Source organism: Kryptolebias marmoratus, linkage group LG11, assembly GCF_001649575.2.
Source record: "Kryptolebias marmoratus isolate JLee-2015 linkage group LG11, ASM164957v2, whole genome shotgun sequence".
Taxonomy (NCBI): Eukaryota; Metazoa; Chordata; class Actinopteri; order Cyprinodontiformes; family Rivulidae; genus Kryptolebias; species Kryptolebias marmoratus.
This window is the reverse complement of record NC_051440.1, coordinates 24,754,969-24,772,538: the sequence shown is the minus strand read 5'-3', so window position 1 is coordinate 24,772,538 and position 17,570 is coordinate 24,754,969. Positions and strand designations below refer to the sequence as shown.

The 17,570-nt window shown below is 38.6% G+C and overlaps 1 protein-coding gene and 1 long non-coding RNA gene across 3 annotated transcripts in view; one reads left to right on the top strand and one right to left on the bottom strand.

Annotated features, from left to right (window-relative positions):
• Positions 1–17,570, bottom strand: part of ppfibp2b (PPFIA binding protein 2b) — a 69,035-nt gene that overhangs the window by 29,399 nt on the left and 22,066 nt on the right. For both annotated transcript variants that reach the window (XM_037978449.1, XM_037978448.1), the window contains exons 3-5: positions 14,213–14,421; positions 3,671–3,757; positions 886–999 (exon numbers count right to left, since the gene is read on the bottom strand). In XM_037978449.1, the coding sequence (XP_037834377.1) occupies positions 886–999; positions 3,671–3,757; positions 14,213–14,421 (410 nt within the window). The remainder of the gene's footprint in view (positions 1–885; positions 1,000–3,670; positions 3,758–14,212; positions 14,422–17,570) is intronic.
• LOC119617481 lies at positions 9,578–14,383 on the top strand. Its single transcript, XR_005233780.1, has 2 exons — positions 9,578–9,887; positions 14,075–14,383. It is a non-coding gene; the product is annotated as an uncharacterized LOC119617481 (long non-coding RNA).

Below are 17,570 nucleotides of genomic sequence, written 5' to 3'. Positions count from 1 at the left end.
TCAGGATAATCTTGTTTAGGAAAACTAGACAGAGCATTAGTGCTGTTGTTGGTAAATAGATCTAAATTATGAGAACAACTGAAAGCTTAAAAATGCCTATAATTTGAGTTAATACTTTGATCCACCATATGGTTTACTGCACCGAATCGTTGAAAAAAATTGTAAACAGAGGTTTTTGGAAAAGGCCAAGAGCTTTTAAACTATACTTGGAAGGTAATTAGACCATCAAAGGCTGACGAAGACCAGCAGGATCGACAAAGTGGATCCTGTTGGTGAAATCAAAGTTTTTCCAAAGGCAGCAGTGAGGAGAGCCAGAACATTATTTTCACCCAGACGAACCTTCATGGTCGTCTGTTGGCAAAGAAAATTATTCTCCAGTTCCAGTAGAATTGGAAAATAAAACAAATTAAGGTTTTTACATCAGAAAATACAGACTACCACAACTCACTGACCCAGAAATCCAGAAATGCGCGTTGGTTGCGTAAAAATTAAGAAATGCATTTAAGCTTTTCTCGGCGAAGCTGAATCACTGAATAATAAAGAATAAAGCTTGTCATTGTCCTGTTCACTGGAATCTGTTGCAAGTTTCACAAGTGGAAGTCAGCCTGTGCAACTGCAAACATGGAGCTCAAAGCTCGTCAAGATGACGTGTCTTGTGATTGTGATCTTTGTGAGAATCCAGCTGCCAGATGAGGTATGAGATTAAACACTGCTTCAGATCGTAGGTCCAGAGTCGACTTTTCTGTTTGATATCTGACTACTGGTGTGCCGGGTCAAGATTAGGCCACCAGGAAGCTGCTAAAACAGGTTTGATTTAAAAGAGTTTCGGCCATTTTTCAACTCAAGTCATCCAAGTCGAAGCTGTTTAAAGGGGGAGGTTCTTACCTGTTGCAGCATTTCCTCCGTGGAGACCAGTTTCTGTCGGTGCTCCTCCAAAGAGCTTTCCAAATCTCGGATCTTCTCTCCTTGCGCCTCCACCTGGTCAGTCAGGACGCTCACCTGGTGGGTTAAAAAAATAAAAAGAAAATAAATAATCCCAGAATAACAAACTGTTGCTGGTGGAAATATAAAAATACTGCTAATTAAAAACGGGATTCCCTGAAAGAATGCATATCATCCGTCGCCTTGCAGGTTTCAAACAAAATATGTCTTTCAACCTGTTAGAGCTTAGATGGTGTGTTGGAGAAGACATTTTTAAATATCTATAAAAAGAAGTTTTAGCGATTTGTGTTTGCTGAGGTCAATTAGCTATGGCAATTGTGATTAAATTAAAAAAAGAGAGAGAGAGAGAGATAAGGAATCATTTTGATTTTAATTTGTTTAATTTAATTTATGGAAATCATTAAGACTCACACCTGGTGTTTCATGACCTACAATTGGGTCCCAACTCTCACTTTTCCTTAAAAAGACCCACAACCAGAATAAAGAGTAAATTGCGGGGAAAGTGACGAAACTGTAATGTATTGTAATGTTGAATAAATATTAACACCATGCAGAAAAATGATCATTTCTGCTGTTAAACATAGTTCTTCCAACCTAGTTTTGACTAAAACCCCCACATCCATCATGGCATACCTTAACACGACGTGCATCCGCTCAGCACCCCGTCAGTCAGGAATGCATTTCACATTTCCTAAAATCTCCCTGACAACACATCCACCTCCAGCTCCTTTTATTCTCCTGAACTGTGCCAAACTCATCTGACAGCAGCTGATTCTCTGTCACGTCTCTGATTCGGAGCCCTGCAGTCGCATCAAACTGACGACTCTTAGGCTGGAAAATTCATTAAAATCCAGATTACAAACCAAACGGGTGTTGTTGCAGAGTGACTCATTGAACCTCCTGCTGTTTCAAACAGAACACAATAAACACTAAGTAAATAAATTTTAAAAAAGCCTTAAAATAAAGCATATTGCTCGCTGTCTTTCATTCTAGAGTTTTAGACTAAGATCTTATTATGTTGAGAATTGACAAAGTTCTAGTTATTCTGGTCAAACTGTGAAAATACCATGATCTGTTAGTGACTTTCAGCTACTACCACAACAAACTTTAGCTCAATATTTAGCCATTTTTGTGCTTGCTAAGATCGATTATTTATGGCGGTCATCCTGAATCAGGTTGACTACAAAAGTTAATCAGTTATAGGTGCCAACCCAGTGTTTACTTTCTGAAAGTTTCATTAAAATCTGCTGAGCGGGTCATGAGATATTTGCATAACAGTGCAGAAGAACGAACACATACCCACACAGAAACGGGCAAAAACAAATTCAATAAGTTACTTTTTAGATCCTTATCACACAGACATGAACTATGACATGACTTCAGCTTACGGAAGTTTAACGCGCAGCTTCTTACCTCCTCTGAGCAGAAATGACTTCAGTGCCGGACACGAAGCCGGCACCTATTAACATAAAAAAACACACAACCACTGGAACAAGACAACACCTCACATGAGTAGTCCTGAAGCACAGCCAGGTAAAGAGAAAGTAAGCCAAAGAACCGCAAAAAGGAACTAACTGTCAACGGCCAATTAAATCCTCCATCAAGAAGCAGAAGCCCCGGTCATCCTGGTTATCAACCAATCAGAGCTGTCAGAAGAGGAATGTGTAACAAGGAGGTGTGCGTGTGGGAGAGGAGGTGGTAAGGAATGAGATCTGGACTTTAGATAGCTTTGTGAAGCGGGTCGTCCAGGCGGGTGGTGCGCTCCACTCCTGTGGGGGGGGTTACGAAGAGCGTAAAACAAACTCACACAGGAAAGAGGAGCCCGAGGAGAAGTTTGATAACAGCTAATTAAATGTGGGGAATTTAAAGATAGAATGTGGAAATCAGAGCTGCCTGAAGTGGTTATTAAACTGATCCAGGAGCAGAAAGAACCTGTTGACACCATGAGACGTATAATCAGCTTCAGCTGAAGCGTTCAAAGCTACAGTAAAAGTCTTCGGTGGCTCTTCAAGGTGTTCAAACATGTTTGGTTTTAAAAAAAAAGAGACTAAAGTGACTAAAGACTGTGGAAGTTGGGATGTTTTTACAGTTTGGCACAAATCCTCCCAGACAAACTCGTTTTACACACATGTCAAAAAATAAACCCCACATTTACTGTCATGTTTCGTTTTTAATCTTTGTTCATCAAATACTCTTCTGAAGATTTAGAAGAAAACTAAAGACCAATCTGTGAAGGAATGCATATCATAAAAGATGGAGTTCTAGATGTATTGGTCCAACCTCAAAAGTAGATGCTCAGAGTATGTTTTGTGACTTTCAGCTACTACCATAACCAATTTTAGCTCAATTTCTGTTAGATGAGCTGAGTTATAGCCATATTTGTGCTTTTTAAGGTCAGCTGGCTGTGGCGGCCATCTTGAATCAAGCTGGCTCCAAAATTTAATCAGCTGTAAACATGCATCCAAAGTTTCATAAGAATTTGTTGAGTGGTTCATGAGATATTTTGGTAACAGACACAGGAACTCAACAAACAATGTCCAGATTCGCCTTTTGGTAGACGGCGATAACCAAGTTGTACAACAGTAGACAGTTAGCAAAATAAAACCATAATGTGGGTAAAACACTAAACAGTGTTTAACTATCCAATAATGACCTTTAGCACAATTACTATAAAAACCCCAAAATAAGCTCTGGTTCGCTGTGAACGAAGGGAAACTTCAGCTCTGACCTGCAGCACCAGAGACTCTTTATCTCCTTCTAGTCGAAGCAGTCGTTCCTGGTAGGTTTCATTGTTGGCTGGAGAACAGAGGTTCACCTGGAGAAAAGTAGGACAAAGAAAGATGCAGATTACCAGGAAGCTTCGGCACCAAGCAGGAGGGGGCGGGATGTGCTGACTGTAAACATCCGGCATGTCAGCTCAACATGACCTCTGCACCAAATCTGCACAAATTAAGTCTTATTTGTTGTTGGCAGCACCACAACTCTGAATAAAGGAAAAGATCTTTATGATATGGTCAGAATGTGGTTAAATGAAAATACAAAAACGTACTTAAACCAAGAGTAAAAGTCAGTCACTTTTACAGAAATCGAGCTAAAATTTGGTGTGGTTTTAGCTGAGAGTCATTAACAACACTCTTTCTTTGTTTGCACACAAGACATTTGCATTTCATTCCTCCACAGGTCATAAATCTTCTGCTTTGTTTCACCCTTAAATACAAACAAAAGTAAGAATATTGCAGATTTTTGTGCTGCACTGATGTGTCAGAGTTTAAAAAGTTGTATCTGTAATCTCTTTTGTTCCTCTCTGTTCAGGTTTTTTTTTTTAACTTTAAAGTTGTTGCTGTTCAGAGCACATGACAGCCTTATGAAACATCATCCTAGCTTCATTTATCTGGAAAAAGCCCCACACTGTTACTGAAGCTTGTGATAAAGTTTTCACAAGACTGCCCCGTTTTCATCCCCGACCTCTGAGGGGAACAAAGCAGGTCTTATATAAACAGACATGGGTTTCTTTTTAAAGTCTCACAGACAAACAGGAGAAGAATCTGCTCTAGACTCTGTTCGGGAACAGAAATGTGCTCTAATATCTTCTGAGGAACAGAGGGAGACGTTTTCTTTCAGATAGTTTTCAGCTCTCTGAGGATTTTAAACTTGCTGCAGAATCATAAGTTCAACAACGCCAGGAAGTGAAAATGAAAGTCAAGCAAAACGACAGTTTTGTAGTTTCTTCAAAGAGTCAGATTATTCAGTGAATATATTTAAAGCAGCAGACTCTTTTCCTGTAACAGGAATCTTCCTAAAAATAAAAAAAAACATGATGATTTCTGCTTCCTTCAGCTTTAGAGCTAAAGAAAACCCTAATAATGCCTCCATGATACATACATCCTTGGATTTAGTATGAACACTCTTTTGATAAGCTGGTAATTTTATATCTCAGCTCTTCAGCTAAGCTTCACAAAAAACTACAAATGTGTTTCTAACATAACTGTTAGGACACTTTCACATTTTAACATAAAAAATGTTTGCTCTGGATCCATGCAAAACAGACAAATTTTAGAAAAGTCGCACTTAAAATGACAAATGTTAGTTACATGAGAACTGGTTCCACTGTGCTGTCTCTAAACTATCTCAGGATTTATAATCAAGAACGTTTTTTTTGTCAGCCCATCCAAATGCAAGGATAGATAGATAGAGGTTTGAATTAGTGTTTCTCAGAAGCAAATATGGGTGATATTTAAACAAGTCACCAAAAAAGGAAAAACAAGAAACATGCAATACGAAACAACTGGTGTGGAAGAATTAAACCCGTTTAAAAGTTGTTTAAAGACTATTTAGACAAGTTGGATGGTGAGGTTTCTAGCAGTGCAGGGCATGTAAAGTAGTGGTTTATAAGTTGCAAAGTAGTATAAAGGTGCAGAACAGGCTGCGTATAGTTATTTTATATTTTAGGGAATGAATATGTTCTTGGCTTTGGTGTGAGATGAGGAAAAAACGGTTACGATGTCTGGTAGTCGCGGTTCTGACGCTTCTGAACTTTGCACCAGACGGCAGAGAGGAGAAGAGTCCGAGACGAAATGGACTTAAAGTCAAGTCAAAAAGCACAGCTAGTAAAGATTTACAAGAGATTAAAAAAGGTGCATTGTGTGAAACAAGTCCGTTTACAAGCTGAAACCACGGAGAATGATCACCCAGAACTGCAGTTTCCTCAGCGGGCAGCACTATTTGCTTTTACTGGACACAAAATATCTAGTTTTTTTTACATTTTCAGCAGCAGGCAGCACCTGCACCGCGTCAATTAGCTGCTTAAGACGGTCAAACATTAATCAGATTAAAGTTCAATAATCTTGCTCAAAGTTCAGCTCAGTTCCTGAGCTGAGGCCATCTGGATGTGTAAAAGTATAATTACTGAACACACACAAAAAACACGTTCTGTAAGTACTTCTTAAACAGGACACAGATTTTCTACGACTCACCTGAATCTACAGATCTTTATATTAAAATAATGTAATTAAAACTTTTGTAGACATTAATGTAAATGTAACCATAACCATCTAAAATACATTTAACATGTTTACTTTTCTTGACATTTGCCAGAATAAAAAGGCCTTTAAGGCTAAAATATGTTGTCAGGGTGATGTAGATGTATTTGTTAGCTGCTTCTAGCTGCTCTTTCTTTCAATCACCTCAAAGATCCAGTTTGAAAGAGAATATACCAATGTGTACATTCTGTTTTTAATGCTTTTCTGACGAGACAAACGTTAGAAGATGGATAAATGCTGAGTCCAAAATCAGCAACACTTCTTATTGATTGAGACATTTCACCAAAAGACTTTACATTGATCTAATGAGTCTAAGAACTCAGACGAAACACCTTAAATCAGAGTTTAATCTGTGATGATCTGAGGTCAGAGGACATTTGCAGGTCAGAAATCCAGACGTGACCATATGGAGACAATAAACCATCATCTTACTGCAAACTGGACACGAAGGTACACGAGCTCAGCAGATCAATCTAAATCAGCTTCTTTTTAAAGAGTTCAAATATCTCTACCCCCATTAAATGTAGTTTTGCCATATTTTATAACTTCTGGTTCACCATTTATTGCTTTTTTTATATTATTACTGTTGCTGACTCATTCTGAGTCCAGTAAATTTCCTACCAATTCTGTAAACATTAGCAAAGATATTTACAGCAAACCATAACGTAACTCTGCACCAATTAAAGGAATTTGTAATATTTATTTTTATTTCCAAAACATACTAACCACAATGATTATTTTGCAATTTGATTTCTGCAGGAAGTGGGCACAGATGAACGAATAAATGCTTAGGGGATCTTCCAACATGACTAAAAACTGCATGTGAGAACTTAAATTAATAAACAGTAATGAAAATAACCATCAGGTCTGTTTCTAAACCTGTTCTTTTTCTGTTCTTTACATCCTGAAAATTAACTCACGAAAAAAGCACAAACAAAACATTTCAAAACACCAAAATAAAACTTAATAAAAGATTGTTTTGCATCCAAATGTAACCTGCTTTACATAACTAGTTAAATAAGTTGATAAAAGCTTGGAGACAAACTTATTGATCAAAGATCGCACTACATTTTATTTCCAGCATCATTTACTCCTAATTATTTTTAATACAAATGTCTGACAGTGAATAAATGGTTAATTACGTTTTCTTACGAAAGCTGAATGCAAGACGTTAAGGGTTGAAATTTCAACAAGTTGTTTTTTTGTTTCTTTTAAGTTTTTGGACTCAGAAACAAACAGAACTACAAGAAAAATGTAAAATGAACCTCGAGTCTTCAAATCAAAATAACCTGAAAGAAAAACAAAATGTTCAGACCAGATTATGAAAACTTGGAGCAGGTTTTTCAGCTAAAATAATGAGTCTAAATAAATTTAATACACACACAAAAAAAGGTTTTTGCAACATCTTTAAATTGTACAAAATAATGATGATTGTGTTTGTGCAAACCGTCTGATTCATGTTAAATTCTTCCTCTTGTTGCCATTTCACCACATGAGACTCGACTCGCTCTTTAAAAACCTTAAATTCTTCTTTGTGCGGGAAATGTGTTTGTCGTTATTTTAAGGATTTATCATGAAAGTTGCGACTGGGTGGGACTCCTCATGTCCTACAGTCCAGTTTATGATCCAAGTGTCCGAGAATGTCTGACGGCATGCAGGACACCACCTACTTTTAATGATTCCTGCCTTTTTCAACATACACAGCACCATTTCTGCTTTCACTCACGCTCTCAAACAAGACAAACGGAAATATTAACCTTTATATTTTAACTCCTGCATGTGTTTAACTCATTAGCTGAAGGAGTTTCCAGACACACAGCTGAGCCTTTAAACTCAATTTAAAGGCTTTTCCAATTTAACTTTATGTCTGCACAGATGAAAAGTCAACAGTCCTGTGAAACCGGAGGTGATTCGGTGCCATTCAGGAATAATTGTACACTGCCGTGCTTTTCTTTAGAGCATGTTCGGACAATGTTTAACTGCAGAGCGGCACGGTGCGCAATCAACAGGATAAAACAAGCCACGGTGTTAAAGTTGTTGTTCCCTGTTTTATATTTACACATATAGAAGTCACAACCAGGTTCGTACGAATCAGTATGCCAAAACAAAAGCAGAGTACTTGCCTGAAATAGCAGATTATCATCTTTGCTAACGACAAGACCAAAATGCAGAGAGGTGTAAAATGAGGATGAAGCCACAAGAGGAGGATGAGAAAGCAGGTTTTTATGAAAAAAATCACATAAAATGTCATATTTAGGGTTTAAAATCCATCCAGGTTGAACAGATCATTCATTTGTTTGTTTAAAAAGTGGTGCAAAAATATGTTTTTTTATGAAGCACAAGGAGGAAGTGGGAGTTCTGACCCGGTAACAATATGAGGGTGCATTTAGGTGTGTTTATGCATGTATAAATATATATATGTGCTTACTTGTATGTGTAAATATGCATGTCTGCATGCTTATATGTATGCATGTGCAGCATCTACTGTATGTGAATATTAATGTGTATACGTACAGCAGGGGGGTCAAACCCAGTGACACGAGGGGGCAAAAATTAAAAATTTGGTCCTAGCCAAGTGCCAATCACGATCAATATTTATTAAAGATTAAATAAATTAACCTTGGTTTTAGATGTATTATGTCAAATCATTTATATAGAAATATCAGTTACCTTTTCCCAGTTACATTAAAGAAAAACAGAAGTCAACTCATCATTTTGACAATAGGAGAAAAGGTTAATATTTTAAAAACGTATGCTTCTACTGCTCTTTTTGAACAGGTTAGGATGAAATTTTGGATTTTATATTTTCAAATCCATGTTTTCCCTAATATCAAAAAGGTCTAGAATTCCTTCAAAGCATGCATATCACCCGCAAGTTTTAGACGAAGATCATCATTTTATGTTAAGAAAGTAGAGACTTTAAAAATAACTTCATGCATGATCTCTTGTGATATTTTGATGTTTTTAACAATCTGTTAGTGTTTCGTGTGATGTGATGTGATGTGAACGACTCTGAGCTACGAACTGAGCTGGGTTAAAGTCATAAGGTCAGTTGGCTGTGGTGGCCATCTTGGATCGAGCTGACAACAGTCGTAGAAGTGCAGCCAGGGATTCCTTTCTGTAAGTTATATTTTGCTAAGAGTACAGACAAACAAAGACATGGGCAAAAATATTCTGGCCTCTCTTTCCCCTTCAGCGGCGGGCGAAAATTACGACTGAAGGTTTGAGAATGATCGGTGGAAGTTAGCAAATATTTCAGGAACTTAAATGTCAGTTTAAAGCAATTAAATAAAGTGAGACGGATCAGGCAGGACGCTGATTTACATCAACAAAAACTGATTATCACTCAAGTCATGACAACACGTAGATTAAACTCGAGACTAAATCTTCTATTAATTAAAAACACAATGAGATTTCTCAACCACTGAGGAAATCTCACATGGCACAGTCTTCCTCTGATTAAATCCTGCGAGATCAGCCGCTGCTTTGTCAAACGGCCATCAGCTGACAGATCATTCTCCTGATCTGATAACACAAGAACTCCAGATGCAGCTCAGCTCCTGAGCTATAAAGGAAATTACATCAGAAAAGAGACTGTAGTCAGGAAATAAGACCTAAGAAATAAGATCTAACGAGGGGAGAGGAGTGGATGGTTTCCCTCCAAACACCACTTTTCCTTTTTGTATCCAGCAAAACTTCTCCTTTCAGGCAATAATCCAGTGGAAGGAATGTGCAACATGGACAGACATGAAGATCCCAAATGTAAAAGGAAACCATCTCTCACCTTTTTGAGCCAGGAGAAGTGCCTGTAGAAATCAATGGGAGTCTCCATGCTCCCAGCCCATCGCTGTCTTTCTGTTTTTCTTCGCCTCTGTCAGATTTGCTGCTGCGTAAGACTTCTGTCATGTAAGTTTGCGTGAGCGCGATGTTAACAGCTGTGGAGGAGGGTTTTTATGATGTCTCTGCCTTCTGAGAGGGGACAACTCCCCCCTCCTCCTCCTCAGTCTCCTTCCTTTCCCTCTCGACTCACTCGTTTCTTTCCCTCCTTACAAACACTCCTCTTTATTCTTCAGTTTCCAGCTGATTTATCCCTCCTTTCATAGGACACTCACCGCCTCTGTCTACTTTTCTTTCTTCACTTTAGAGTTGCTTCCCCTCTATCTCCCCCTCGTTCTGCTTTAGGCCCATCTGACAGCCAAGTCCAGAGAGGAGGGGGTTAGTGGGAGGGTTTTCTTCTCCGTTCTGTCTAAGTTTTTCGCCCATCTGAAGCCAGAAAACTGAACAAAACTGTAAAACATGAGCAAACACCAGGTTGATTTCTCTCTTCTCTTAATGAAGTTACATTCACGGTGCTGCAAGACTTCAAAAACAAATATTTCACAGGACCCTCTTCAGTCCACCCCCATCTGTGTATCAGATTATTTTTATGTTTCAACCCATTAGCTCAGGGTCCCATTTCCTGTATATTTTACGCACGCACTCACCATAACGATGTCAGCCGTTTGTCTGGATGACACGTTTATTTACAAACACACAACAATAGGTTTCAGAGCGCAGCTATTTCTGTCCCTCAGTTTGGTGCATGAACAAAGCGATTGTGGAAATAAAAATCAATTTTCATTCATCAGTGTAAGGGTTAGAGTTAGAACATAATGAATGCATATCACCCGCCAGCTTTCATGTGAGAAATTTAAACTAAGATCATCTTATCTGAGAAATGCAGTTGGCTGTGGCGTCCATCTTGACTTGGTTTAATTCCAGGAGTTAATCAGTTGTAGTCGATCAATCCAATGATTACTTTCTGCAAGTTTTATTAACATTTCCCCAATGATTCATCAGATATCTTGCTAACAGACAGCCACACCTTTGCCTTTTGGCGTCGACTAACAATAAATGACAATATCGTTCAATCAACTGGATTTGTAAGAGTAAAACTTAATGCAAACGGGTCAAAGTTCAGATCAGAACGTGCTGGTTTGAGAAACTGCTCTCCGGTTATATTAAAAAGTGGAACACGATCTTATCTCAGGGCAGAAGTAATGAGTGGAAGTTTCAGGACAATCCTTCCTGTGTTTACATGTGTTTCTGAGTGAAGTCCTCCCTGGAGAGACGCCCGCGGGGAGCAGAACGATTGTGACGCAGAACCACATTTGATCCTGGTTTTTTTTAGGTCAGCAGGAGAAGTTGGGCAGGAAGAGACACCAAGCGGGCTCGACTTTCTGCACGACTTTTTAATCATCTGCTTTAAACATTTCAACACGAGCAGAAAACAACTGATGGAGACGTTTTTGGATCCTCCTAACTCCATCCTCTCGTAGTTTGGGTCAGTTTGTTCTGATCTGCATCCTTTGTGTGTTTTTGGCTTGAAAAAAGATGAATTCGAGGCAGTGTGCAAATGGAGTGATATAAGTTGCAGATAGATGAGAAAAAAAAATGAAATAATGAAGCAGTTAACCGAAAACGTAACTGATCCTTATTGCCTGTTGCTGAAACACAGAGGCGGATGATAATGTTTCTGCCTGTGTCTCTGTGTTTGTGTGTCTATTTGTTTCCAAAATGTCTCATGAATCACTGGACTGAGTTAATTTTACAGATATTGAGCTAATTTTGGCAAGGCAGTAGCTGAGAGTCATCACAAACACATTCTCTGAGTGCTAAAACGTCTCAAGTTATTTCACAACATCACGGATAAAGTCACGTACAAAATTTAAAAAACAGCTAAGACTCTTTTCTTTCTCGGTGTAAGATGATTTTAGTTTAAACACATGAAAGGTGGCGGGTGATATGCATTCATCAGGGGATGCCAGGCCTTTAAAATGGACCTTTATTGTCAACATAATCTCCTCAGGACAATTAGGTAAATTACAAAACAAAACAACCTAATTAAAATTCCAACTTTTAGAGCGAAACTGAAAAAGAGCAGAAAGAACTCCAATCAAAACTCAACAAGAGAACAAAAGGAGGAGGCCATGAATGGAAGCAACATGTGAGACATCTGCTGTTGAGACTTAAAAAGCTGCTGAGTGAGATTTAAGATCCAGCTCCTCTTTTCTGTGAGAGGAACTTGGCTCCGCTCTCTGTGCAGAAAACAGCAGCCTCTGCAGGACAAAAGCTCTGCAGCAGCAACAAACAACCAGCTGCACGTTAGGAAAACCAGCACTGAATGGACTCAGAACTTTCAGAAAGGCAACAAAAACTTTACCTGCATAGTAAATCTCAGAGCCAGTTATATTTTCAAGCATTAAAGCTGAGAACTTTAAGCTTTTTGGAGCATTTGGAGCTTACCTTGTTTTAACAAACCACGAGAAGTCCAGTCCTCTTGACAAAGACCTCGCTGCTTAAATTAAAAAAAAAGAAAGAAGCTGCCTCATTTACATTTAGAAAACAGACTTGCATGCGAAAGCAGAAGGCAGGCTTTCCATGCAGTGTGTTAGAAAGAGTGAAGAGGGGGAAAAAGGGGGAGAATGAGGAGTAAACGCTGACGTCCTAACGACTGAGAGGCCACGCCGGACAGAAGGACAGGCGTGTGAGGGAGGGAACGCCGCGCAGGAAGTTGATAATAATCCGGTTGTAATGGTGTCTCTGAGGAAAACTTAAAGCGTTTCAACACCCTCCGCTTGTTTTCTCCCCTCCTTCGTTCACGAATAAAACACTAACTCTGTTTCAGCAGGGTGTCCGAGTGTTAAACATGAACGATCACTGCAGGAGTGAACCGTTCAGAACTTTCTTCAAAAACGTTACGATTTTAATTTTTTATGTCTTTTTAGTAAAGTTGTTTGCACGAACAAAACCTGCAAAGGTAATTTTCCACCATAAAGACAATATGTTTCTATCTAACATTAAATAATTAAAGGCCAAACCTTCCTTAAAGGAATGCAGCCTTTTAGACTTTAGATAATCTTGTGCTGAGAAGTTTTCTGTTTTGATAAAACCCAGACAGCAACATTATGCACAATCTCATGTAATATTGTGAAATATCAAACTTAGTTGTGAATGAGATCAAATTTTAGTTAAATATCTGTAAAACTGACTGAGTTTTGGGTCATTCTTGTGTTGGTTATTTTGAAATGCATAGACTCCAAAAGTTAATCAGCTGTCGATGTTCATTCGATTAATATTTCCTGATAATTTGGTAACAGACAGCAATACAAACATTATTATCCACCTTTGGCTTTGGGTCGAAACAATAAATAGTTCATTATGCACGATGTGAAATTAATTCACTTGTGCAACATAAATTTAATCTGGTTCTGGTTTAATTTAATAAGATGCACACATCTGAATTAATGTTTTAGTTTTCAGACTGAATACAGAACGTGCATTTTGCAGAAATCCTTTATGTTTTAGGAGTCAAAACGCAGCAAGAAAGTTAGGACGTAAGACGAGAGAGAGGCCACGAGTTCTGAGTTCGTCCTCACAGAGACGTGCTAACGCTGCGCAGCCGAGACTAGCTGTCCTGGAGCACAACAGCTAAATTCCTCTGCTCCATCAGCTCCTCAGCTAACCTGCTTTGACCCACTGAGGCCACTCTGTGCTCTAAAACCTGATAAATAAGATGATAAAACACCACATTAAACATTTCTACAGCATTAAGAGACGTTCTTCTATGGCAGCGGTCCTCAATCTGCGGCTCCTTACAACTCTGACTAAAACAACACGAACCTGAGTTACTTTCATTTGTAATATCACAAAAAGAAACGATAATTTTAGCAGCTTATCCCTATAAATGGTTTGCAAATATGTGCTTGAATGATCTGCAGCAGAATGACACAACTCATTAGATCAGTTAATGTAAATTAACTCCAGCTTCCCATCATTTCAGCACCAGAATCAGCTGAAAATGCTCCAAGATTTCACCAGAACGTGTTTAAAATTCAGCCTTCAGTTTTACTGTTGAGGTCATAGCTTGTTAACCTGCTCTGCATTTTATTTATGCAGCTGTCTGACATACTAATCCATGAGAAAATTCACTTTAAGCTAAGATAGATAAAAAAATACATAAATGAGACCTTTGTTATGCATTTGATGTAAAAATGCATTTTAAAGAATCTTCACTAACTCTATGGTGCACCTTTTATTTTTTTTATCCAAAGCAAAGTTTGCAGAAGGCTGCAGACTTGAAGCCACTAAAGGAACATCTATGAGGGGTTAAAACAACAGCAGCCCTTCCAGCGTTTCGGCTTCAGTGAAACGACTCGATGACAGTAAAAAAACCCACATGATGTACTCACAGTTCCAATCTGCAGCCAGTCGATGAGAGCCTGAGCCGTTTCTGGAGGCAGCTGAGCTCTGAGCCCGTCTCTCTCCTCCTGGTTGGGCTGAAGCTCCAACGCCAGCCGGAGGTCCTCGGCCAACTGGACCACCTGCAGCGGGCCGGCGCTGACCGGAGAACCCAGCTCATACATGCTGCTGGAAAACTCCATCGCTGCTGCTTTCGAACCTAACAAGAGACGAGAGCAGCTCACTTGTTCACAAAACCTTTGTTAAAAACTAAAATCTGACAAAAATAGAATAAAGCTGGAACGTGATGGACATTAGCAGCGTATTTACAAGAAACCAAAGACTGAAACTGAGATTATAGTCAGAGAAATCCATCCTCCTGAAACTTTCCAACATGTTCATGTGTCACCTGGATCACTGCCCAGACACACACACACACAATAACAAACATCTGGATCCACTCAAACAATCATGGCTCAATGAAACATCCACAGTTTACAATGCCTTTACACAATAAATGAGGTACCAAATTGAGAAACATCAGATTGTATCATGATTTTTTATGTTGCTTTCATGAAAATAAATTAAAAAAAGATATCACTAATGATAAAAGTGATTAAAGAATGGGTAAGGCCTGTCGCCCTTTCATGCCAGAGTTTTAAACTAAGAAATGACAGAAATGTAACTGTGTCAAACTGTGGAGATTTTCTGTTCAAAACCTTTATTTGTAAAACTAAAACTAGAAGATAAATGATCAATTCAAGCACATTGAAGCAGAAAGACCAGACAATAACAGAACGCAGCAACCTGAAGATGGAGAGGAAACATAAAAGAGGACGTTTTCCCCAACAATTCTTGTAATTCCCCTTTTATTGGTCCTAATAAGTCAACGCTGAGGCGCCTGTAAAATGTGAAAAACGCAGCAGCTCGTCTTCTGTCGGGAAAGAAGAAACATGACCGCATCACACCTGTGCTGTCCTGCCTTCACTGCCTCCCTGTTCATCTCAGGATCCAATTTAAAATGTTACTGATTGTTTTTAAAAAGCCTTAATGGTTCGGCACCACCTTATCCAGCAGAGATCCACCAACCAGCTCCAGATCCAGACTCAAACCTGGAGGCGGCAGAGCTTCCTCCGCCGTGGAGCAGTCTACCTTTGGAAACTGGAGCTGCTCAGACTATCAATCATTTTAAATCCCCACTGGTTTTCAATGGCTTTTAGTTCTACTTGAGCAGAACATCTGGATTTTTCTTTGTTTTTAGTTGATTTTTACTTTTATTGGTTTTACTGTGCAAATGTATTTTATTTATCTATCTGTAATTTTTTATCTTTAGTTTTCACCTGCAATGCTTTTGGTCAACAAGAGCTGTTTTTAAAAATGTTATTGAAATAAACTGAACATGTTAGGCCTATTCTTCATGTCTGTTGATACACAGACCAGTGGTGTCCAATCCTGGTCCTCAGGGCCACCATCCTGCAGGTTTTCCTTGTTTCTCTGATCCAACACACCTGATTCAGAGGTTAAATCACCTCTTTATGTTCTGCAGAAGCCTGTTAATCACCCATTGATTCAAATCAGGCGTGTTGGAGCAGAGGAACAAGTAAAACATGCAGGATGGTGGCCCTGAGGACCAGGATTGGACACCCCTGACTTAGACTGTCCACAGGTGGATCTTATTTAAATTTTTAAGTGGCAACTAAACAAAATGACAGGGAGTTTAAAGTAAAAAGGGGGTGAATCCAGGTTTAAAAGGCAACAAAACCGAATAAATGCTAGAAACGTGCATGAATACTTCTGCAACCCAAACAAGTGGGAGAATAGAGTTTGGGTCCTGTCCAGAAACTGTCCGTCTGTTTTCTTTTACAGTTAAAATGAAAAATCTTCCAGTTTCAGGAGGGAAAGCTCTCCTGCCTCAGTCAAAATCGATTATTAGACCCAAGTTTTGCTGTGAGGAGCACAAGACACCTCAGAATTTTCCTCTAAGTGTCAATACATTAAATATGGGTGCGGTTAGACATTCAGGAATCAAAGCCAACGTCTGCGCCACTAATATTTACGTCCCGCTGTAAAGATCAACAACAATCAGGAGCTTTCACATTAATATCCGCCAAAACGCTTACCCCCAAAAACCTTTCTGGATCGTGAATATAACACGGCCAACATATCTGAATTCTGGTGATAAGTGGCTCTAATTTCCTTGTTAATGATTGGCTGATCTTATCACTAATGGGATTTTTAATGTATTTCTATTTGTGGTCAGAGGGAGCGGAAACGGCGAGCTCCGAGCACTCAGGGAGCTCAGCAGGATTTTGTCAAACAGCAGCAGCAGAATAACTAAAAACCCTATTTTTCTGAAAACTTCCTTTTTTTAAAAAAAAGAATTGTTCATGTCAATTGTAAATACAGCTAAATCATTTTACAGGATGAGTGAAAAATGATCTCTGGCTCATTCAATTCATTTGTGTAATACACGGAAACACAACTTTTCCAAAACAATGTTTTTATTTGTTGTTTCTAAAAATATCCCCGTAAACAAATGTCTTCATTTAACAAAAATAATCTAAAACGATATAGAGAGTATGTCAGGCTTGTATGTGGCTGCCTCAAAAATTCACCAAAAACAGGAAACAAGGCGTGGAGAACATTAAGCTCGCAGTCTGGGTGCAAAATGTAAACCAAAGAAGAAGAAGAAGAAGAGGCCAAGAGCCAGAGCTCGTGTTGTGAGTTATCACATCATCATTTTCAGGTCATAAGTTAGGCTGTCTACACAAAAATACAAGAGTGGGGTTTCAAACTTTTTTCACTTTAGCCAGTTTTCAAGAAAATGCCATTTTTGGGGTTTTTAAAACATTGTTTCCACGTGGAAGCAAAGCAGAAACAAACAAAAAAAAAGTAAATTTACCAAAAAAAAGTCAGTAGATAAAGATAAAAAGAACTATATAATCAGATAAGTTGTGAGGCTGATTTTACGTGCACAAAAAGATGCAGTAATGCACAAAGTTGGATTACTTTTGTGTCCTTATGTGCACTAAAAAAAATCAATTATCTACCTTTGGTATTTAGAGGCACCATGTGACCCTTTATCTCCTTCTGTTACAGAACAGACACTCTTTTTGTTCCCACATCACGGTGATGGATAACATTAAACATTTACTCTACTTTTAGTCTAATCTTTAAAATCCAAGGCTGAGAGGAAACAGCAAACAGTGCTTTTATACATATAAAAGCTCAGAGACAAATGAAGCAACTGTAACACGAACCTGCTGTCAAATTTGATGTTTTTGTCTAAATTCTCTGTCTGTATTTTTTAAATTAGACACAGAGCAGCACTGAACTAATGGCTGAATTTTAATTTTCAATGGAAATTTA